This window comes from Buceros rhinoceros, unplaced genomic scaffold (genome assembly GCF_000710305.1).
Source record: "Buceros rhinoceros silvestris isolate BGI_N320 unplaced genomic scaffold, ASM71030v1 scaffold738, whole genome shotgun sequence".
Taxonomy (NCBI): domain Eukaryota; kingdom Metazoa; phylum Chordata; class Aves; order Bucerotiformes; family Bucerotidae; genus Buceros; species Buceros rhinoceros.
The window spans coordinates 31,947-54,693 of NW_010424871.1; the positions used below are offsets into that span (position 1 = coordinate 31,947).

General features: G+C 42.4%; 1 protein-coding gene across 2 annotated transcripts in view; it reads left to right on the plus strand.

Annotated features, from left to right (window-relative positions):
* Nucleotides 1–1,974: 1,974 nt before the first annotated feature.
* The window catches only part of NCOA7 (nuclear receptor coactivator 7), a 38,149-nt gene continuing 17,376 nt past the window's right edge, over nt 1,975–22,747 (plus strand). Inside the window, exons 1-7 of one of the 2 annotated variants that reach the window (XM_010140918.1) lie at nt 1,975–2,041; nt 13,805–13,884; nt 14,772–14,879; nt 16,233–16,334; nt 17,348–17,473; nt 20,275–20,459; nt 21,886–22,742. In XM_010140918.1, the coding sequence (XP_010139220.1) occupies nt 13,846–13,884; nt 14,772–14,879; nt 16,233–16,334; nt 17,348–17,473; nt 20,275–20,459; nt 21,886–22,742 (1,417 nt within the window). In that variant the 5' untranslated portion in view covers nt 1,975–2,041; nt 13,805–13,845. The remainder of the gene's footprint in view (nt 2,042–13,804; nt 13,885–14,771; nt 14,880–16,232; nt 16,335–17,347; nt 17,474–20,274; nt 20,460–21,885; nt 22,743–22,747) is intronic. The other variant, XM_010140916.1, reaches the window with a different exon arrangement.

The following is a 22,747-nucleotide window of genomic DNA, read 5'->3' on the forward strand; positions in this document are numbered from 1 at the left end:
GACAGGAAGGTTGTTGAGTCAGGGGTGTGTCTCCTGTACAAGCGTGAAATCAAATCCATTGATGGTAAGGATGTGCCACGTCCGTGTAGAGGGTTGCTTTGCAAAGACTTCTACCAGGGCTACATACAGACATTGGGTGTGCAATGTGACTGCAGTGATTACTGTTTCTACAGCAGCTCTGGCTTATTAGTCAAAAATAAGCTTCTTTGGATGTGCAAATGTTCATTAGCTAAACAGAACACTTCGTTTGTTACATATGTATTCGCTTTTGCCTCTGATAAATCTCTGTAGAGTGTTTTCATGACTAGTCAGGACCTGGTCTGGAAAGTTTCACGCACACACTGTCTCTTGCTGTGCAGAGCATGATCTCTGCTAGGTGTCATACAGGTCGGTGGGTTTGAATGGGTGAGGAACTGCAGCATTCTCACTGAGCTGGCTGCAGAGTGGTAATCTTCTGCCCTTGTGTTTTGGGAAGCATTTCAGAAATATGTATACGCACATGTGTGATAGACACAGCTTTGGCAAAACAATCTTTTGTTTTACTGGGAAGTGCTGGTCCCATGTGGTCTGAGAAACTGACCCTTCTCGAGGGTCTCAAGCTGGCTAGTCTTAAACTTGGGAACTGTTTCTAATATTTTATTAAAAAAAAAAGATGTGTAGTCTGAAATGTTGTATTGTAATTCTCAAATGCTCTATGTATTTATTTTTGTTGTTTTATGAAGACATATTGATAGCATATAAACATAAAAGGTGGAAGAAAGAGTCTGTGAAATTCCTGCATTATATTAATAACTTAATACATTAAATTTTCCCTTACATAAACTGTGAGATCATGTAACCTTTTCCCATTTGTAGTGACTCACAGACTGACTGTATTTTCTAGGCATAATTCTTTTTGTGCATGTGCTGGTATGTGTCAGTGATTCTCGAGTGAGGACCCTCAGCCCCTACAGTCAGCCTTTGCTCTTACTAAGCTAAAGATAGTGATTCAGCTGAAAATTCCGTTAGGATTCTCGAAGCATCTTTCTCATTTGAGCTGTGCTTGAAGGAGCCTTCTAACAAGAAAATACTCCTGTTGCTATAGAGATGAGTTGGAAGATTTACAGGCACCTCGTTAAGATTTCTTTCAGAAGAACTGTATCAGCTGGAAAATGTTACCGCACAAGCGGTTTGTGGCCACATTGGTAGTATGGTGGAGGGTGATGCTGGGTGACACTTGGAGTACCAGCTGGCCTGGACTGTGTAGGAACAGATGTGGAGTGGCATGGGTGGCTGCTGGGAGGTAACCTTGAACAAAATGGACGGAAATAACAAGTTTATATGAAAACAAGTTGCTTTGTAAAGCAGGAGTAGTTGTCTGTGAAATTTTTGTGTTAGGTGTTGCACTATAATACATCATGGTCTAAGGGTTTATTTTATCCTAAGCTTCATCTTGAAAACATGATTTCCTATCCTGTTTCTGCTTTTAGATGTGTGGTGGTTTAAACCAAAACAAATTCTTCATGTTTTTTGTTTTTCCCCATTCCTCCTCAGTAGACAATTGTGAAAGCTTCATCACCTTTTTGTTATTCTTGAGAAGATATGCTTGAGGTGGTGATACGGTTGAAGAGAGTGCTGCAGGATAACCTTAGTTACCAAGATACTGATAGAAAGTGTGTGGTTTTTACTGAATTGCAAGGAATTCTGATACTAAATGCATTTTTAAAAAAATCAAGTTAGCAAGGGAGTTAACTTGTCTGTAGAGGTTGGGTACATCATAATGTTGTGGATTTTTCCTTTATGTGTAGTTTGAAAAAGAAAAGGCAAGCCAAACAAAACACGGAGGCTGTCTCTCTCAATTCCTCTGGATCTCCTGTTGCCAAAACACCTTCTGAGAAAGAGGATGAAAGTAAAGTTATTTTGGAGCAAATCAGTTCCTCTGAAGATAACTGTAAGTTTGCTGGGGAAAAGGAAACTGCTCCAGACAAAGAAAAGAAAAAGAAAAAATACAGTCAACTGAAAGACATCAGACGCACAGAACTTAAAAGATACTACAGTACTGGTGAGTTATGTTAATGCCGAAGTATTTTGAGATGTGTGTGTTTTGATAGCTTGTTAATGTACTTTTCTCATATTCTCATAGGTCTTCCTTAAAAGGATGACTGACTTGGTGTAACACATCTCTATATGCATACCTCCTTCATTGTGTGGCTTAATGGAGGTCTTGTCATGACTCTTTGAGCCTAGAAGGATTGTGTCGGTCAGGCTAACAGAATGAAGACCCCTGTCCTCTGAATAATCTCCCTTTCATATTTTACAGGACTACAAATCCTCCTTTATTGTTCTAAGAGATCAGGGAGGGAACATCATATCTCAGTGTAATTTGTTCCTTGCACAACAACATCCCTTCAGAATTTTAGGAATGTGTTTTTATGAATTTGTAAACACCAACAGTGACATCCTTCCCCTTTCCCTTTGAACAGACCTTGCTGACTCAGTAAATCCCTCTTCTCCAGAGGAAAGACTAACACAGTTTCTGGAAACTGTGGAGAACTGGATATGGTGGTGCTTCCTGCCACACTTTTTAGCAAAGAGAGGGGTTAAAAGACTTCACTTATTTGAAGAAGGTGATGCGGTGGAGCATCACCTCACAACAGTGAAGCGAGGAACAACTCATCTTGTCTCCAGGCACCGAGTTATGTTGATGCTGGCGTGTGGCATCGCCAAGCTGGGAACGAGGAGTGAGTGGTGACTTGAGCATCCTTTAGAAAGAGATCTCTGGCATCCCTCTCCCCAGCCTAGACTGTTCTCTACAGCATACCTGCTTGCACGATGGTAGCACCATTAGAAAGATCCTGGTAGTGTGAGGTATTGAGGGTTTCTCTTGAAGCACTGCTAAATGGCTGGACAGGGCCCACCACCAGAAGGTTTCTTCACTGTAGCTTCATAATTTCCTTTCCTCTTAGCACTTGTATTGTTCTTCTGCTGCTCTGTAATTCTGGAATAATTTGTCCCATTCAGTCTCCAAGTCTCACCCTGTAGGACATTCATTTGTAGATACAGCCCTTATTTTCTTGCCTTAAAACAACAAAGGTGCCGATACTGCTTGTTGCTCTTTTCAGAGGACTGATGGAAATAACATTCCTTTCTCCTTATTTTTGCCTCATCTCTTGGCTTATGTTGTTACTGGCTTCTTAACTTTGTCTTACCCTCTCTGCTCTTGTAGCTACAGTAATCTGCTCTCAGATTTCCAAGGATGTGTCTGCCTGGCACAGTGCAGTGGTTGCGCAGACACCGTGGCCACTACACTCAGTGCCCAGGATGCTCTCCCCTTCTTCTCACGATAACCCAGTTGACCTACTTCTGCAGCTTGACTGCTTGGTTCAGACACTTCTCCTGTGGGAAGTCTGTTTTTGTTAGAAGATGTTTACTTTCGAAGCCTCAATATTATTTTTTTACCTCGTTTTTTATTTCATTGTTTTGGGTTTTTTTCCCCGGTGTGTCAGTGGCTCTGAAAGACTTTCACAGACATGAGAGAAGTTGCAGGAACCCAGCAATCGCACTGTATAGCAGCCTGGAAACACCTCCTGATTGTCTCTGGGGCAGGATGCCTGTCTCTGGGATAGACTTGTTAGGTGGATTCTGGTGAGATAGGAAACCAGGGTTCCTGACAGGAACTGCTCAGCTGAATGAACATGGGCATTTGTGTTTTGCCACTGATGACACTGCAACAGGAAAAAATTGACCTTCTGAAAGCAGGCAGAAGTGGTCTGTATTTGGGTCGTGCACAGCACTCTGAATTTCATCCATGTTTTTATTCCAGCACAGTATAATGCCTCTTTCTACCGGAAGTGCAGAATATTCCTCAATTCCACTGATGATGCTTGGAAACGTAAATGGTCAGCATATGGAAGGAATTGGTCTCCATTAAAGAATGCATCATAAAGAAAAATTTGGGTTAGGTGACTCGTCCCAGGTCACACAGTTACTTTTATCACACAAATAAAACAAAGTTGGCTAGCTTATTGTTCTGCTCTCTCATGATAAAGCTGTCCTCTCTCCTTCACTGTGCAGTGATCAGTTTCTGCAGCAAGTGGCAGGTTAGCCTAACAAAACCTCCTCTACCTTCAGTTGTGATTTCTGTCCAAAACAGGCAGGAGTCCTAAACACCCTATGAGGGAAAATAGCATGTGCCCATTTAATGAGGCAGAATATTGTGTATGTTGAACAGGAGGTGCCAGAGTATCTCCTCAGAGTCCAGAGGCAGAATTTAGGTGCCCTTTTGACTTTTCCTCCCTGCCACTGCTCAGGTAGGCATGATATAGGAGCAGCACAGCATGTGTGCCATTACCAAGCCTCTGAATGTTCTGGGTAACTGGCCAAGAACAAGTGTTCATAAATAAATCAGGTAGGGCATAGCAATTTTCATCACTCAGTTCGGTGAGATGTGCCCTGACTGGCACAGAAAGCAACAGAGGCAGCTCCCGTGATACTGCAGTACTCAGTTTGCAAGGTGAAAGTTGCTTGCACTGCAGTGAAAATTTATAGAGTAGTAAGAAGGTGGGGCACTTACTGAACCCACTTTGCATGATAGTTTCTAATGGTTAGGTCATTTGCTAAATAGGCTTGATCTGAAGTGGACTTGTCAGTATATATTCCGTTGAAAATTGAGACTTCCTTCTCACTGAAGGAATGACAACTAATGAGTCCTGGGTTTGTCTCTTGTACTACCTGGTAGGGTTATTCAACAGTAAGATGCAGTTGAGGCCTCAACTAAGGTGTTAATCATAAAAAGGAGGAGTGCATTTGAAAAATAAGAAAACCGGTGTAAGTTCTTGCTGGTAATTGGCTAACTGTAATTAGCCCAAGTCTCTGGGGGCTTGATGCTGCCTCTTAGTGTAGCAAAGAACTTTTGCAAGTCACTTGGATTACTTAGAATACAAACTGTGTTGTACAAAGTTGCTTAATACAACAGTAAGAGGAACAGAATCCAAATCTTCTCAAACCCTGAGAAGAAGAACCTTGCTTTAGTCTTTGTGTTCTAGCTTGGCTTCAGACAGTAGAGATGAGAGTAGATGTAAGGAGGGGTGAAAAGGGAAATAACTTGTTTCTTCCAGAATCAAGATTTCAGTTAAAATGAAAGCAACATAGGGAGAAGTTTATTTGATTGTATTTGCCTGCGTAGTTTAACAAGGGTTTGGAATAACTTACCTGTGAGTGTAAACTGGATGGAGCGGGCAGTGGCTGACTGGGAAGCTTTGGGCAGTTGGTGTATTAGCATCGTTTGCTGAACTGTGTGGGAAGAATGGGGTAGATGACTGACAGAAAGGCAGCTGGTTTCAGAGCACTTGCTTTGGAATATGAACAAATGATCTGAAATCTCAGGGGATCAGAGGTAAGGCTGCCAGGTTATATTCAGAGTGGGTTGTTACTTGACATTTACTAGAAACTTTGCACTCAGAGTGGCTGCCCTGACCACAGGGTGATTTTGGTAGCACCTTGTCCCAGGAGAAAGGACTGGGCTCTCTTTATAGTTTCAGACATTGGAAGGATTTTTATCTCTTTAAGGCAGGAGTATTCATAAGCCAAGTACATAAGGAGCACAAGATAGTGCATTTGAAGTCATATTGCGAATATTTTGGTCTCTGGGCAGAGGGGTGCAGGATTCACTCTCAGGGAGTCTGCATAGCTTGAGCCTGGTATTCTCAAGGCAGGCTTTTAATTTCTTCTCTTCTACAGCTTCCCATATTGCACTTGAAATACACTGTTGGAAATTAACCTAAATGCTCGGAGAAGCAGAACTCCTTCCACCTGCCTTTAAATGATAATAAAAATTAAGCCAGATCTTTCTTACCTTGTAACACTCTTCCAGCTTTCCACACTGACGTTTGCTCATGTCTTGTCAGTCTGTCGTATCTGTTACGCAACTTGTCAGGTCATGCTTGGGACCAGTAGCGTGTGTAAAGCTCTTTTCTCTGGCTCCTGAGGATCTTCCTGGTGAAGCATCGGCAGTCAGATGCTGATGTCATCTCCGTACATGAAAATCGGGCATGTGTCCCATATTTTTAGAGTCTGTGATTTTTGTCTATGTTTTAAACATACGTGACCTTGTAATCACCAACCTACAGGCAAGGCAGAACAGCATGTGATTTGTTTCCCGGTCGACTTGTATGGTGTAGCCTTCCCAGGCAAAGTGCTACATGTCGAAGCAGCAAAATGAATGAAGGAAAACCACATGTGTAGTGTAAATAGTTTTGTAAGATGTGTATTTCTTCTTCTATGACACCTAGGGAAAGTATTCCTCCCCCTCAGCTCTGTTCTGTTGACTTTCCTCACTTGGTATTACCTTGAGGTCCCTAATGCAGTGGATAGTCAGAAATTTTACGGTTCTTCTGTGGTAGATGCATTTAGGTACTGACACTTACCTGAACGGGATTCACAGGTAATGCTGCCTGTCAGACTACAGAAAGACCAGAGTGCAGCTGCTCATCCACCCATGTCCACAATGCTCCTGAGCCTGTTTTCACCCATTTTTTTGAGTAAAAATTCACTCAACTTTCTGTTTCTGCATCCCCCCATCTCTTGGAGTGATCACCAACCCTTTTCCCCTCCAGCTTTGTATAAGAAACCTGAAACTAAGTCTGATTGTCACCACATCCCTCCCAGGGTGCACTTTCGTAAACAGTTTAAGCCAATCTAAGGTGTCCACGATGTCCTCCTGAGCCCAGCTGAGTGGTCCCAGTCCTGGCCTTCAGCCGTCACCACCCCAGCGAGATAGGAGCTCCTTTGCCCAGCCTGGCGTCTAGTGACCTTGGGCAGTGCAGGGCTGGTGGCAGGAACACATGGGCAAAGAAGGTTGGTTGAGTTGCACTTTTCATCAACCACTTCATCATGGGTTGTTTAAGCTGTTCATGGAACTGTGCCCCAGTCCACTGCTACTCCAGAGGGACTCATGTTGGGCCTGTTTTCAGGGGAGCTGTATAGGGTCATGTGCATTAAGCCTTTGTCACTGTCAGGGTAAATTTGTTGAAGAAATTGAAGTTAGGTGTGTGAAAGGGTTTGATTTTTAAGCATTATTTAGTCGAAGTGTATCTGGTGTTTTTTCTTACAAAAAAAAAGCCAACAGAAAACGCAAACAATGTGCAGTTTAAATAATATGTTGGGGATTTTTATTGTTTCCTAATGGAAGTCTTTGCTTTTTCTCATTCCCACCGTTTAGTTTCTTAAACTGAACAAAATCCATTCAGCAGAGGCCCAAGAAAGGCTGTGTGAAAGCTCTTTTTCCCATACCTGGATTTTCTTCAGTAACTGAAAACAGGATGTAGAATTTGTGTAAGAATTGGTTTCCTGACCACAGAGTTAGATACCAAGTGTCTGAAGAGCTCCTCCAGGCAAGTGACAGAAAATCAGAATGACCTTCTCTGTCTGATGTAAGGATACATGTGGCTTCCTTGCAGTTCCCAGTAATGCAGCATGTTTCTGTGGTGCCTTTGAAGACTGCCAGGCTTGTGCTCTGCTGTGTGGTTTGATCTGGTTTATGAGCTGATAACACAAGCACCTGCATGGGGAATCTACACACAGCAGAATATAGACATAGTCTAAATCTGGCCTGGGCCACTTTAAGAAGGAAATTTTAAGAGGAAAACCATTTTAGATGTTCATGTCTGGTCACTATTGCCTAAGAAAACTACAGTTTCAAAGTACAGCTGAGTGCTGTGAAGAGCTTCATGTTCCACAGTGTGAATTAACACTCTGCTGCTGCTGAATGGTGTGGTCTTGTGCTTCCTTCCCCCGTGCAGAACTAGTTTTTTTCTGTTGCTCTGAACTGGCACTGGTGTTTGTCTGACCAGGAGGTAAGATGAGTCAATTCACTAGACCAACAAAGAAACAGATGAGATAATTGATCATTTTAATCAGTTGAGTTGTTTCTCTGTGGCATAGACGAGACCCAGAGTTCAAGGTAGAAAGAGATGCAAGGAGAGAACAGCTCCTCTCTTCTCAGCAGCTATTAATTTGGCTTAGAAGCAACATCTTGAGCTCTAAATACCCTCTAATCTAAGAGCTGTTCACATTTTCTTCTCCATTCTCCAAGTATTCTGCTTTTGAGTAAGGAAAATTATTTTACCCAGCTTAGGTTTTTAATTCCTGTACCACTTTTGTTTCTGCCTTTCATTTGTATAGCTGCCTGAAACAAATAGAAATTTGGGAACTATTTATCTCCTACCAATTTAAAAATACTGACCTGATTTATGATATGAAGTAAGACTACCTCTGCAGTGAAGTTCTTTGCCCAGTTGCCATCACAGAGTCTTGGACAAGTGACAGGTCTACAGATGAACGGCTTGTGTGGAACTTGAGGCATCTGAGCAGTCCATTTTGGTTTTGACACTGCTCTTGACCTGTGTTTGGTGTTTTGAGAAACACTTTTTAGTATTATAGGATGTCAGTGTGAACTGCCAATTGCAGTAAATTAAAGAATAAAATTTCAGAATCCTCTAGTGTAAAGTCTTCAAGAGGAATCCAGTTACTTCAGAGCCCTAAAGTGCTCTTGGAAAATCTGACCTGGGCATGCAGGCCAATCCTGCGCAAAACAAAGCAGCGGCTGGCATCTCAGCATCAGTTTCATCTCCTCCAAGAGCAAAGCCAGGAATAGTTTAATGACGCAATTGACAGCCATTGGTTTTTTGGTCAGTCTCAGTATGTATTTCACCCTTGCATAAGGAGGTGTTCAGTTGGATCTGGAAGAAATTTGCTTACAGAGGCATTCCAGTTGCATCATGGGGACTTGGTTTAAAAATTGTGTGGACTGTTCCCCAGAATGGGACTAGCAGAAATGAGGTTGTCTTGTTTTACCTGTTTTCCTTTTGTATCTTAAAACACAAACCACTCTCTCGTTTGGAGACGTGCTCAAGATGATTACATCTCTGTACATTATGTTCTCTAGGGACATACAAAATCACTCCTAACCAGCATTTAAAAACAGTCTCAGTGTGTGTGTGTGAGTTATGGTTTTGCCTCAAACCCCCAAGGGAATGTGATCTTTTGTTTTGATCCACAGGCAGCTGAAGGCAATGTTTGCTCAGGCATCCAGGCTATCTGAGAGGCCTAAGATACAAAACATTTGCACCACGTAGGAGATAATCCCTAGCACAAAAGAAAAGCATGTGTTACCAGTTTACTTACCGGTCAAGAACAGCTAGGAGCTGTTCTCCTGTCAGCTGACACATTTCTTAACTTGTTCCCCACATGTATTTAGCAGCAAAGCCTGATCCTTGTCAGACCTGAAAAGATCCTCATGGTCCCAGAGCATTCATTCTCTGATTTTTCTACCTGTATTCATCTGTTGCTCTGTCAGAAACCTGTGACCTCTCACAAGAGCCTCGTTTTGCCTATTTTTGGCCACAGGGATCCCCCACCCTTATCTTTGTGTTACCTCCTTCCTTCTTCCCCATGACCCCAACTGTTCACGTTGCTGCTTGGCACCTGGGAGAAGGTGGGAGAGAGCTCCCTGGGAGCCGCTCCTCTCCCTTTTCCCAGGATTTCACAGAAGTTGGAGGCAGGGGCTGTCCTGCCCATCAGAATCACCTGTCAACAGAGGATTGGTTGCACAGTCTCTGTCAACAAGGCAGGTGTGTCTGAATGGCTTTCTCTCAGGCTTCTTGCGCTTTGCAAACATCGCTGTGATCTACTTCTGAAGGACTGGTCTCTCCCAGTGGAAGCATGTCTGTTTTCTGTCTGATATGAGACAGCTGATCTGAACCCCTCCTGTGTCGTCAGCACCTGGAGCGAATGCCAGGAATCCACTGCTTCTGCCTTTAGTGGATATCCTCTGCAGGTCTCCCTGCTCGCAGCATGCCCCATCCTCTCCTTTAAACATCCCTTCTTCAGTATGACGAGTCTTCTAGTCACCCCCCTTCAGTGCTTTGTTCTGGGTGTCCTGCTCATGCTGCTTTGCAGTTTGAGTACATCGCAACTGCTGCCATCTTGTTTTCTAGTTGAGGTGTAGAGCTGAAAGACTGGGCTGTTGTCTCCATCTCACTGTTTCTTTACATTAACATTTTAAATTTTCCCTTGTAAGCTGCAGTGCATGAACTACTTCCCTCTGAACTGAGTGGTGGGGTTTTTTGCACAGGATTTTTTTTCCTCTTTTCCTGAACCTTATCAACTTCTTAAACTAGTTCTTCTCTCCTCACTTTTCAAGCAGATCCTCACAAAGGAAACTTTAAATGCAGTGGCACACGTCGCTCATCTTAAACATGAGAGCTACTTAGCTGACTGGAGCTTGGCCCTCTTGGTGAGCACTCATCCACCCTGCACTGACCTTGCAGGACTTGTGCCCCCTGCACAGCGTACACCTCCTTCAAGTGCCAACAGAGAAGTGACAGTGGTGCTGTCCTGGGCAGTGTGTCCCTGCCAGGCTCCTGACGGGAGAAACTGTGCTGCAGGGAGGCCCGTGGCCCAGGCTCAGATGGAAGGTTTTCTGGGGGTGGCAGGTGCCCATCGCCCAAGTGCGTGTGCTGCCTGTCGTCCAGCCCTGCACACTGCTGCAGAGGAGGGATGACTGTGGGTCCTCTGTTCATTGGACTGTGGTGTCACTTCAGTTTAGTGCGGCACATTGAGGTGGTGAGAAACTGTTCAACATGTCAGAGGTAGCATCGATTTGTGCCTCTGTAAAGGAGCTAAAGCTACATTTTGGGGAGGAAAGAGTAAATAAAGAGGGAATTGAAAAATAGTTCCTTGAAAACATTTGCAGTTTTTCATGCAGAAGCTGCAGTATATGAACATTGCATGAATATCAATAGCCAAATTCTTATTTAGATGTGCCTTAAAATACCTTCTCCGTTTATAGCAGAAGGAGTTACTACTTTTTTTATCAGTTCTTTGAACTGCTTGTCATTTTTGTTGGGGCCCTGTATTTTCTGGTGATCTCTTTATTCCTTTGAAAGACTTGCTTGGAAAATAACTAGTGGAAAATCACAATCAATTTTTATTGAGAGCAGAGAAAGATAGTTTGAGGTATAGATACATTCAGAATCATGTGCCTGGGCTTGGGTTGATCAGGGAATTGCTGTTCTTCTGTGGCAGGAGAAGTTTCACTTAGGGAGGATCATGGGGGTGGTCGTGATGGGTGACGGCTGCCTTTTTGCCTTGGGTGACATCAGCAGTAGAGAAGGAAGAAGCCAAATGATAATATAATGCAGTAGAGAACGAATAGGCAGAAGTCTCTCTGCAGGAGACTGTGGGGAAAAGTGGGAAGCAGAACAGAGATGATGTGGGGTTTTTTGGTTTGGGTTTTTTTTCTTTCTTGTTTTATCAAGTAGCAGTTTACTGAGCAGGGAATATTTCTGTCTAACTTGCTGCCTTTTCCTCAGGGAGATAGGTCTGATCGGGTGGCAAAAAAATCATTATTAAATCATCCTCGATGCTGAAAGTTATTAAAATGCTCATCTAGAAAGCAGGAATATAAAAAAAAAAATTTTCTTAGATAAATTGATTTGTCTTCCTTCTCTACCAACCCAAGCAGGGCTTCCATGTTCACGAGGTCTCTGGTGCTCCAGAACATTTTAAATGATGCTAATTGTACCCTGTCTCTGTTAAGATAGCTGATATCAAGCCTTATCCACTGATAAAGGAACTACCCCAGGAAGCCTTTGCTGAACTTCTCGTCAGTACTGTGATTAAGTTACTGCAAGTTATAACTGTTCTCCCCTGAATTTATTATGTTTCAGATTCTTGTAAGCTACTGTCAGGTTTTCACTCCTTGGTCCTGGTGCTTGGCTGGACTGTAGCAGTCTAGTTTTATTTTTTCTCACAAATCTGTCATAGAGACACAGGGCTGGAATATCCTAAACCAGCAGTGATGTACTCAGTGGTGAGGAAAGATATGACCAGTATCTTACAGTTTTAAGGAAATTCTGATTATGTCATTGCACAAATTAATGGGGTTTTTTGCATCTTAAAATTGGCTTTTGTTTTTTCTTCCTCTGTCTCAGGATATAGTAGGAGAAGAAACACTAATAAGAAGGGCAGCCTCTGTAATCAGAGAAATAGGAAAGAGTCTAAAGTGTGCTAGTATTAGTCAACCTAAAAAAGTGAATTAAGCAAGAGAAGATGGAAACCTGTGACATTATGAATGGTGCACAGAAGGTGAATAGGACTGTTTATTTGTTCACCTTTAAGATAACATTGATTTCACTCAGCATCCTAATTAATCTTAAGTATGAAGTACAAGAACAGAAGCGCTGCTTTATGTAGTGCACCGTGGTACTGTGGGATTCGCTGGCATAGGAGCGGTGTGGGGATCTCAAAGGGACTGGACAGCTTGGATACTGCTTCTTTGCCCTGGGAAGTCCATGATTTATTGAAGCCAGTGGGGCTAGTCAGGGGAAAGATTTCTTTGTTTACATGCCACCTAAGTGTTTGGTAAGGCAGAGGCTATTGAGTAACACGGACTTTTGGTCCAAGTGGTTGGCTCTATTCTGTCAGGCTACTGAGTTTGTTTACTGATGTGGGAAGTGGTCAGTCCTTTGGCCCTGTGCTTACTTCAGCATTCCTGTGGGTGTTACTGGACGTCAGCTGAATGGATGGCTCGGGAGCTGCTGAGCAGGTTCAGGTGTCACCACCAGCACTGCGAGACTTCGCGCTGATTTCAGCCAGCAGCAGGTTAGTCTTTAACCTTGGTGGCAATGGTATCGTCTTGCAGCAGCACACTGTATGCCAGTGTGAGCAGCCTGGGATCCTGTTGATGCCTCTTGACCCGTTCTGTCTGGTAACACATCTATTTACATGCTTGCAGAGGTGTAATTCTGCTATCTTGAGTCAAGGTGGTTTGGATAAACTGATTCACCATTTTGTCATCCTCCTTCAATAGTGGCTTTCCAAATTATCCCTAGGTAGCTCTTTATTGTAAGGTTCAGATAGCGCTGCAAAATGAAATATGAACAGTCTGCTGGGAAACTGACTTAGCTGTGAATGTATCTGTAAGAGGAGAAGGATATCCACTCAAGACCTCTCCATTTTCAGTAGGCCTGTACTTTCTTGATTGTTCTCAGCATTCTTCTTCTGTTTGCTTGTTAATTTTACTGTTTTTACATGCTCCCTGAAGTCGCAGGGAGGTTCAGTCAGCCCACTCTGCCCTTTTCCTAAAGACACAATGTGATCAAATCTACATTAACACCTAGCTGGTTTTCCTGGTTGTACCATCCCATCTTCAGCATGCAGGAAAACTTGGGAAGCAGAACCGTGAGTCACTTCACCACTAAGCAAATGTCGAAGTTCAAGAAGTAGCCAGAGGCCTTTATTTTAAAGGCTATGGAGAGGTACTGGTCTTCCATCGAGTTGTATCTCAAAGAAGTGTGGCTACTGAGGACTCCGTTGCGCCTGTGTGTGCTCCGGGCGCACCGTGTACCTTCATTGGTGATTATAATTGGTGATTATTGCTTTTATCACCACCATAAATGGTGATTAACCAATATTTGTCGTGGTCTTGCTGGTGCAGTATCAGTGCTTATGTTCATCTGCTGGTTTCTACTTCAGCCTTGATGACAGCTCATCACACAGCTGTATTTTGTAGGAATCGTGGAAGAAACCCTGGGAGCGGTTCTGTATTGATACAGTATCATCTATTCATTACTCTTGCAGAGTTCCTGAATGATTAGTAAACGTGCTGTACTCGATGAAGTTTAAGGCCTAGTAGATACTTTTTCATGTGTCCTCTCCTTCCTGTTCACGGATACAATTTGCACACCCTGCAGATCTCTTTAAAAGCATGTTGATAGGCAAACATCTTGCAAGTCAATCACTTGAGTGTTTTTCTCTTCCTTAGACGACAATCAAAACAAAACCAGTGAAAAGAAAGAGAAAAAAATGGTTTCTCAGAAACCCCATGGAACCATAGAATATACTGTAAGTACTGGTGTGTGGTTTGTGTCTGCTTGTTGAAAGTGGGGTTGCTGAGGTTGAGAGGGAGCCACTGGCACAAACCAGGAAGCTCTTAGTGAATCATGGCTCCAGTTTGTACCTGTCTCAATAGGGATTGCTGCAAATACCATGGTGAGAGGAAAGCAGGCTCACATCTTGAACCACTGTTCAGCCAAAGCCCTCTGCCTCTTCTCACAGCTGCCAGAAAGTCCTCTGTCCCTTCTCACAGCTGCCAGTCCTTTTTTCACTTCTGCACCTTGGCTCTTTAGAAGAACAATCATTTTGTTATTCAGGAACATAATTCCATTCCACAGCGCTGCTCAGGTCATTGAGTGGTTGGCCTGTGCTTGGTCCCAAGATGATGTGAGACTTTTCTGTAAGCCAGAGCAGAGCAGCAGTGTGCTGCTGTGGCGGCTCAGAGGACTAGCCCTTCCCAGGAGGGCTCTATGTGAGCTGGCCAGAACCTGGAACAGGGGCTGAACCCACACTCCCACGCAGCATGACTGTGGGAGTCAAGTGTCCTGGCTGGGAGCACCACAAACGCCTGACATGCTGCAATGGCTGGAGGTGTCATGACCTTTTGAGTGTGGGTCCCTTCCCCACTTGACAGACCGTTCTGAGTAACGTGGTGCTGCTGCTTTAAAGTTTTGTGAGAAAAGGAGAGAGACATCTGTAACACCTCTCTGTTTTATCTGCTGTGTAGTATGAGAATTTTTTTTGTTTTATTGATACTGGCTTATCACAAAAGCAATTCAACAGGGGGCATGCTAAGATCATCAAATCCTCTGCAAACAATCTGTTAGATGGTTGTAGATTAGCTGCTGTGCTGAATATGTCCACTATGATTTCTTAAGCTTCAACTCTTTCTTCAGGCTGGAAATCAGGACACCATAAACAGCATAGCATTGAAGTTTAACATCACCCCAAACAAGCTTGTGGAGCTTAATAAGCTTTTCACGCAGACAATTGTGCCAGGCCAGGTAAATATTTTATGGTTTTTTTAATACCGTAAAACTGATTGTTTGCCATGTATTGAAAAACTTACTACTTTCACTTATCTTTTAGGTGTATGGATACAAGGGTAATGGACAGTAATTTAAACCCCTCAAAGGGGAACTCACTAGATCATTACCTGGAGACGGGGGAGCTTACTGGATTTTTGTTATTTATTTGCTGTCACTAAAGCTTAAAGATGATGCTGCAGCTCAAGAGGGCAGTGCAGCAAGAGTTGAATTCTTGGGAAGCCTCAATAAATGCTCTGTACAGTACATTAAGGAATTAGAGAGTTAGGTACAGTAATTGGAATGGCTTGCTGCCGTGATGTTGGGGATGAGTCAGTCTCTCAGAAGATGAGAAATAAGTGGAGACGGACTGTTTTTGGGAGAGTCAGGTAATGGAAATGTGAAGGCTAATACCTGGTTCATGGAGAGCAGATCCGCTTCACAGATGTGAAGAGATTTAAGTGTTCTACTTTGCAGGTGGGGAAACTGAGTCACAGAGAGGTGGTGTGACTTGCCTAGGAACACCCAACAGACCAAAGCTGAGATAAGCAAAACAGTTTTATTTTTGTGAATGTATCCAGTTTAAAACTAAACTGTGAATGTTTTTTAAACTTTAGAATGACCTTCCTTTGCTCTGACACTTGCAACAGGTGACACTGTATTTTTATTTGGGGTGAAGGTCCAAAGCTGCATGGCAAGTTGAGTCCTGCTGTGCTGAAAATTTGGGACATTCGCTATGAGGGAATGTGAAAATTCAAACTCAGCAGTATAATTTCATATACACTTGTGTTAGGGTAAGGGTTTGGTGTTTTTTTTTTAAATTTAGTACATGATGCTAAAATGCTGGTTAGTTTAAGAAGTATTTTTTTAAATTTGGAGATGCAGGTATGTTTTTGGAAACAGACAACATATAGTGAAGTGTTGCAAACCTCTAGCACTAAAAGTCCCCTGTCTTCAGCAATCACCTTCTCTTTGGAACAGAGTTTGCTGTTTCAAGTTAATGACTGTCAATAGTCATTTTACAGTTAACTTGTTTTGTAGTTGCCATAGTTGCAAGAAACCTGGGATTGTAAATTTTTTGGGGGAAAAAAATCTGGAGGAGGGTCGTCTCACTCTGTGGAAAATGTTTTATTTTCTTGTCTGTGCTGCAGAGCAAGCCTTGCATGTGCCCTGCCACTGGTGAAGGACAACTCTAGAATAAGTAGTCGTTCAGGGGTGCATTGCAATCGGGTGATAAGCACACAGTTCTCTTTCTAGCAGAACATAGTGTTTATAGTCAGTAACTTTTCAAAGCTTGTGTCTTACTGTTTGGACATATGTGTTTGTATGTAGATTCTCTTTGTGCCAGAAACAAGTGCTGCGAGGCTGCCTGCTTTCAGTTCCGGTGCTCTTGTTTCTCCTTCATCATCAGACACGGAGTACGATAAACTCCCTGTAAGTCACACATTGGTTTACTGGTCTTAAACTCACAAAACAATTCCTGATTCTGAAGCTGAGATTCAAGGCTGTGTAAATAGCAGTTTTTTGAGGTTGCAGTTCAGACCTTGTGTGTAGCGTATTAATTTGCTGTGCTACAAAATGTACCATCTCTCCTAAAATATTCCAAAATAAGGAAATTCTCTCTTGAGTGTAGAAACCCAGTAGGAGTTCACCTGAGCCCACAGTCCAATTGAAAATGCATATAGTTTTTAAAGAATAGAAGGTTAAACATGAAGAATTATTTAATCATTTCACCCTGGAGATTTCGATGTTGCTCTGTAGTCGAGAGCCTTGACCTTGCACTGGGACCTGTGAGCATGGAGGCTTAGTTTAGTCTGAGCAGCCAATTTCTTTCTACTGAAGCATGTAACAGTGCTGCCCACACAGAGACGTGTCTCATGTAGGCAAGACCGATGGATTTAATCTTTGTAAAAGACCCTGGCGTGGCTGAACTTTAATTTTCCTTAAAAGAGCGGATGACCATGATGATTTTAGATAGTAGTTTTAGGGAGTTTAGCTGTCCGCCTGCTGATGTGAGAGCAATTAGCCATTTTGAATCTGTGACTCATGAAAAGTCTTACCTTGGTCTTATGCCTCTGTGCCACCGGGCCAGGTAATTACACCAGTGCACTGTGTGCGGAGCCCTGCAGTGTAAGCAAGGTGGCAGGACTGATCCTCTCTTCACGAGAGCACCTCACTGAAATTCACTGAGCTGATACACTCACTTGCATTTTTTTTAATTTCTTGCCCATTATTTGTGTGGAGGTTTTTTGTAATGCTATGAGGTTTTTCTTTCATACAGGATACTGTGGGAAGCGTAGGTACATTTGTGCATGCATACACGACTGTTGCTTTTCTTCCTTAAGCAAAGGCAAATAGTTGGTTGAACCTGGCCTCTCAGTTGCCCAGACTCAAAAAGTATATGGTCCTGGTCCTGTTGCTCTGCACTGAACTTCTTCTTTTTTAAGGATGCTGATTTGGCAAGAAAGGCCTTCAAACCAGTTGAGAGAGTCCTGTCCTCTACTTCAGAAGAAGATGAGCCTGTGGTTGTCAAATTTCTAAAAATGAATTGTCGTTACTTCACAGATGGTAAGGTAGGTGAGACCTGGCTTTTGGGCATTGTTTGAGATTCTTGAAAGGCAAAATCAGCTTGGATAGGTGAGAGATGAATCTGGGGGGGAGTCAAACATTTGTAAGAATGTCAGTGCTATGGTGGCTTCATCTATCACTTCTTTGTTTATTGGTACCATGGTGATAAGCTGTATCATTTTCTTTCAGTCATTTAATCTGTCATGATAACTGCTTCGTGAAAGAATAACTACCCGTCTTCATTCCCTTACCATGTTTTACCAGAGTTATCTGACAGTGTATTGCTAGATACACAGAGACAACTGCACTTCAGAGTTACAACGTGTCAGGATTAGTTGTCCAGTTCCATCAAATTATGCAAAAACTTTATAAAACAAGCACATGCCTTTCTATTTCATTTATGGCTTTAAGCTAAACTTCAGCTGTTTCCAAACATGTCCATGTTGCTTCTGCACTTGCTAAAGAAAGTAATGCAAACCGTAATAAAAAGGTAAATATTACAACCTTTTCTTTTTCTTGCAAGTGTTCTTGTAACATACATACTTCCACTGGGATTGCAATCCTAAATTTTACAGCAGCTGTTTCAGAAGCAAAGGCACCAAGCTTCAGCAGTATTTTAATCCTCTTTTCTCAAGGTTGCAAGGCGCCGTCTTCTTGAATTGTCTACTTTGATATATCTACTCTCGTTGATTCAGGTTTCAGAAGCCTGCATGTTTGGGTTTTCAAGTTCTCTGGAATTCATAATACTGGAGATGCTCACTGTGGGAGTTTAAACATAAGTCCTGGTTTCATCTGGGATAGAGTTAATTTTCTTCCCAGAAACTGGTGCAGTGCTGTGTTTTGGATTTAGTATGAGAACAATGTTGATAGTAACTGATGATTCAGTTGTTGCTCAGTAGCGCTCATTCGAAGTTAAGGATTTTTCTGTTTCCCACACTCAGCCAGCAAGCAGGTGCACAAGAAGCTGGGACAGTGCACGGCCAGGACAGCCAAAGGGGTATTCCCTACTCCAGAACATCATGCCCAGTATATAAACTGGGAGGAATTGGCTGGGGAGTGGGGCTGTGATTGCTGTCTAGGCAATCTGTGGGTGGTTATAATTGCGTTGTGCATCACTTGTAATTTCTTGGGGTTTATTTCTCTCCCTCCTTTTGCTATATTAATTTTAATTATTATTATATTTTTCTTTAGTTATTAAACTGTTCTTAACTCACAAGTTTTACTTTTCTTTTTCCAATTCTCCTCCCCATCCTGTGTCAGGGGAGCAGTGAGTGAGTGGCTGTGTGAGGCACGCAGCTGGGCTTAAACCACAACAACATATTTTTTCCTTAATCGTGACTTTTGTGAGATGGATATGTTTACACCTACAGTTTTTGGCTGCTTTTCACTTTGGGTGGATGTAGACTATGTTTAACTACTCCACATTTTTTCAATCCTCTATTTTGTAAAAAGTAATAGAGGATGACTTCATGTCTCACCTGTGAATTCGAGCAATATTGTTGCTTTGTTTTGTAACGTTTGCTAGATGCAGAGGATACAGATTGCCAGTTTTATGGCTGCAGGACTGAAAAAGTAATTTGCAGTCAGAACAGTCAAAAGTGGGTCGGCTCCTTTGCTGGAGCTGCTGAAATCCCTTGCTGCCCTGCTTCCCGCAGTGGCTGGGCAGGAAGCTGATGCATTGCTCTTCTGGCTCACTGGAGGTACCTGCCTGGGGGAGAAGCCCCTGTGCTTAATTTGGGTTCTGTCATCCAAACACAAACCAGACACATGTATGTGAGCCATGCAGGAGAAGCAAATGGGAAATACAGACAGACTTTGCTTTACAAAGGAGCAGGCGCACATCTTCTCACTTGCCACTGTTGAGTCATAAGCTTGGCATCTCCCTAATTTAAAGAAAACCAAACCCATGGTCCTTTACCTGCCGATTATTCTCCTTCCTTGGCTTGCCTTGCAGATGACCTTGGATAATTAGTAGTATCTACAGCATTAGTCATTCCCATTGATTTGTGGCTCCAGTTTGTCAGATGACATGATTTACACACAGCTTCTGAATTGAGTTGGTGAGATTTGTACTTTGTCTGGAAGAGAGAGTGCAGGAGCAAGACATGTGCTGTCTCCTTTGTAAACCTTGAGGAATGGTCAGTTGCAGTGGGTTGGGTGCTAAACAATGACTGATGCAGCCTCTTAGTGAATCCATGGCTGGAGCATGTTTTGAAGCATTAAACCTGTCTTCTACAGCTGTGCAAAATATGCTTCAATCAGCAGTAGAAGCTGCTTTTAGATCAAGGAGAAGGTGTTTCACATCAGTTCCCTATATGTAGAAGCTTTTTGTGTGTACCTCGGGGAGAGTAGATCAAGGGGACCTACAGTAGCTTAGCACAGGAACCTTGGCATTTCCATGAGTAAGAGTAGTTTCAGCTGTGCTGGTTGCATGTAAATTCATGTATCAAACATGATAGGTGGCTGCATCTAGAATAAAACTATACTTTTGGGGTTTTTTTAATTCACTAATCTTTTTGGTCTGAGATTGATTAACAGTCTGCAGTTTGAGCTTGTAGCAGCCAGCACTGGAAGTTGAACAGTTCAGATGTTCTTCCTTATCAACTAGGAACTGTTACTGAGCAATTTTTCTTTGCTCTCCTTACAATGTCTGACTTGTTGTAAACTGAAATGTTTTGTTAGCAAACACCATATGACGGGGAGTAAAGAGGCAGGAGAGACATTTTTAGGAAAGTAGCCTAAAATCCAATACAAAATGTTAAGTGAATGACATGTGATGTGCTGACTCTTCTTTCACCTATTCCAGGGCGTAGTTGGAGGAGTCATGATAGTAACTCCAAACAATATCATGTTTGACCCACACAAGTCTGATCCTCTGGTAATTGAAAATGGCTGTGAAGAATATGGTCTCATCTGCCCCATGGAGGAGGTCGTCTCAATAGCTCTCTACAATGACATCTCTCACATGAAGATTAAAGATGCGTTGCCATCGTAAGGAGTGTTCTTCCCTGAACTTATGTTTACAGATTTTTCAGTAAGGGTCATGGAAGAGAAAGGAGGGGGGAGTGGAAGGAAAGAGTCTTCATGCAGCAGAATTAAACAGGTCAGGGGAGGAAAATGCCAGGAAAGGAATGAATCACTTGTATTGATCTTCCGCTTTCTTCTTAGAGCACTTCAGTGGCAGTAAAGAGAAATGGATCGTGAGTATGAGAACCAAAATGCAAAGGAAACCAGTAAAAACCAGTAATTAAAAGCACTGGTGGCATGCCATGGTTGGGCTCTTGCACTGAGCTGTTTCTAGGATTTTTTTCACTGGAAATGAGAAGGGATTTAGATTTGAACCATTTGCTGTGTTACCAGGATGGTTCTGAGAGGACTGTTTAAAGCTTTTGAAAGTAACAGCACTTAACTTCCATCTTCAAAACTGATAAATACCAGTCTGTGGAATGCTTCCACTTCAGAACCTTACAATACGTAAGAGACTTCCTGTGGTGGGCTGCTTTCATGTATGTGTAGTGTAGGTACTGCTGATGTGTTGGTCCTAAGCAAGGTTTTGTCCTTACACCTGTTTGATCAGTGAAATTCATCTACTTCCCTCTATTTCCTCATTTCAAGAAAAACTTTACAGATATTTGTTAGGCTTATTACTAGAGTGTGTAATAGCTGCTTAGTAACTCTTAAGTGATGATACTCATGTGTTCTCATTCACCTCAGACCTTTTAGCAGCATAAAGATCTCAAGTTATATGTTGCGGCACTTTTAAGGATTTTCTGTTTTGAAATGTTTTATGATTGTCTTGCTTTAAAAAGAAATCTCTGGGAAGTCTGCATCCAAACAGTACATTGGAGTAATGGAGAAAAATAAAAGGAAAAAAAGGCAACTCTGTTGCCTGTTACTGTTTTGCATTAATCGTGTTCAAACAAGGTTTGGCTTACGTCCACTTTGCTCCCTTCTCTAAATGACATTTGCACTGACTAGGGAAGCAAGGGTGGTCATAGAGGTTGACTCGTTGTCAGATGTGGGAAGTAACAATACTAATACAGTATGAATAAAATTCCAGCAGCTAAATACATGTTGACTGAATCATCTGATGACTTCAGTTGACATGGCATAACATGTTTGACTGAACTTCTGTTGACTTGCACATTTTTCTGCATGTATACCATTTCTTCATCCATGTGGCATATTCTGCCAAGTGGTTTCCTCATTTGAGTTCAGAATGATGCGTTCTGCTTTTTTCTGTTTTCTTTCAAGTCACTTATTTTCACTGCTGTATGTTTATTTTGGAGAAAATAATTTTTTCATTGAGTTTCAGAGCTTAAGTTATGTTGGAATATTATTTAGTTTTTCTTTTCCATTTTTTTTGTTTCCATTTTGCTTTTAACATCCTATGTACATCCATCATTTTCCCTGACAGTGACATACCAAAGGATCTTTGTCCTCTGTACAGGCCGGGAGAATGGGAAGACCTGTCTTCCGAGAAAGATATCAATCCTTTCAGCAAATTCAAATCCCTTAGCAAGGAAAAGAGGCAGCAGAATGATTCATCCATTGCTCTGGGTGCCAAACAAATAAAGCCTTCGGATGAGGAAAAGCATGCTGATTTTGAAGTTCTTCAGTCATCTGAGAGCACAGGCTCAGTCAAATCAAAGTCACTGGAGTTTCCCAACAACATGACTGCCAATGAATATTTGGAAAAGTTTGCTGCGGATCCATGTGCCAAGGAGCCTTCTGAGGAAAAAAGTGCTTCAGATACCGAAACCAAAGGAAAATCTCTCTTGGGAGAAGATGATGACTTCATTGAGCTGGAAAAGATGTCATCTCATATGGATAGAGGGTTGAACAGGAAAATCTCAGTAATAGAAGGCTTGCTGGCTGACCCCAGGGAGTTGGGGAGAACTAAGCAGCAGGTAACCAAACCCACTACAGAAGTCCAGGAGCACTTGACAGTTGATTCCTTGGAAAAAAAGGACAGTGTTGAACCTAAAACTGACTTAGACTTAGAGCTGTGTGAAAAGCAAGATGTTATTCCAGAAGTAAACAAATGTGTCAGTTCCCCGACAGGTAAGGTGGAGACTGCACTGGACGCTAAGAAAGAGCTAGAGAAAGATAAACTTATTGAATTTTACCTCAATAAAGATGGGAATGGGTCTCAGTCATCTGAAGACTTACACAAGGCTGAAATCCAGAAAGGTGAAAACAATAAAGCAGTTGGCATAGACCTTTCACTTAGCTGTTCCAAGCCCCAAGCTAATGAAGTCCATACGGTTAAAAGTATG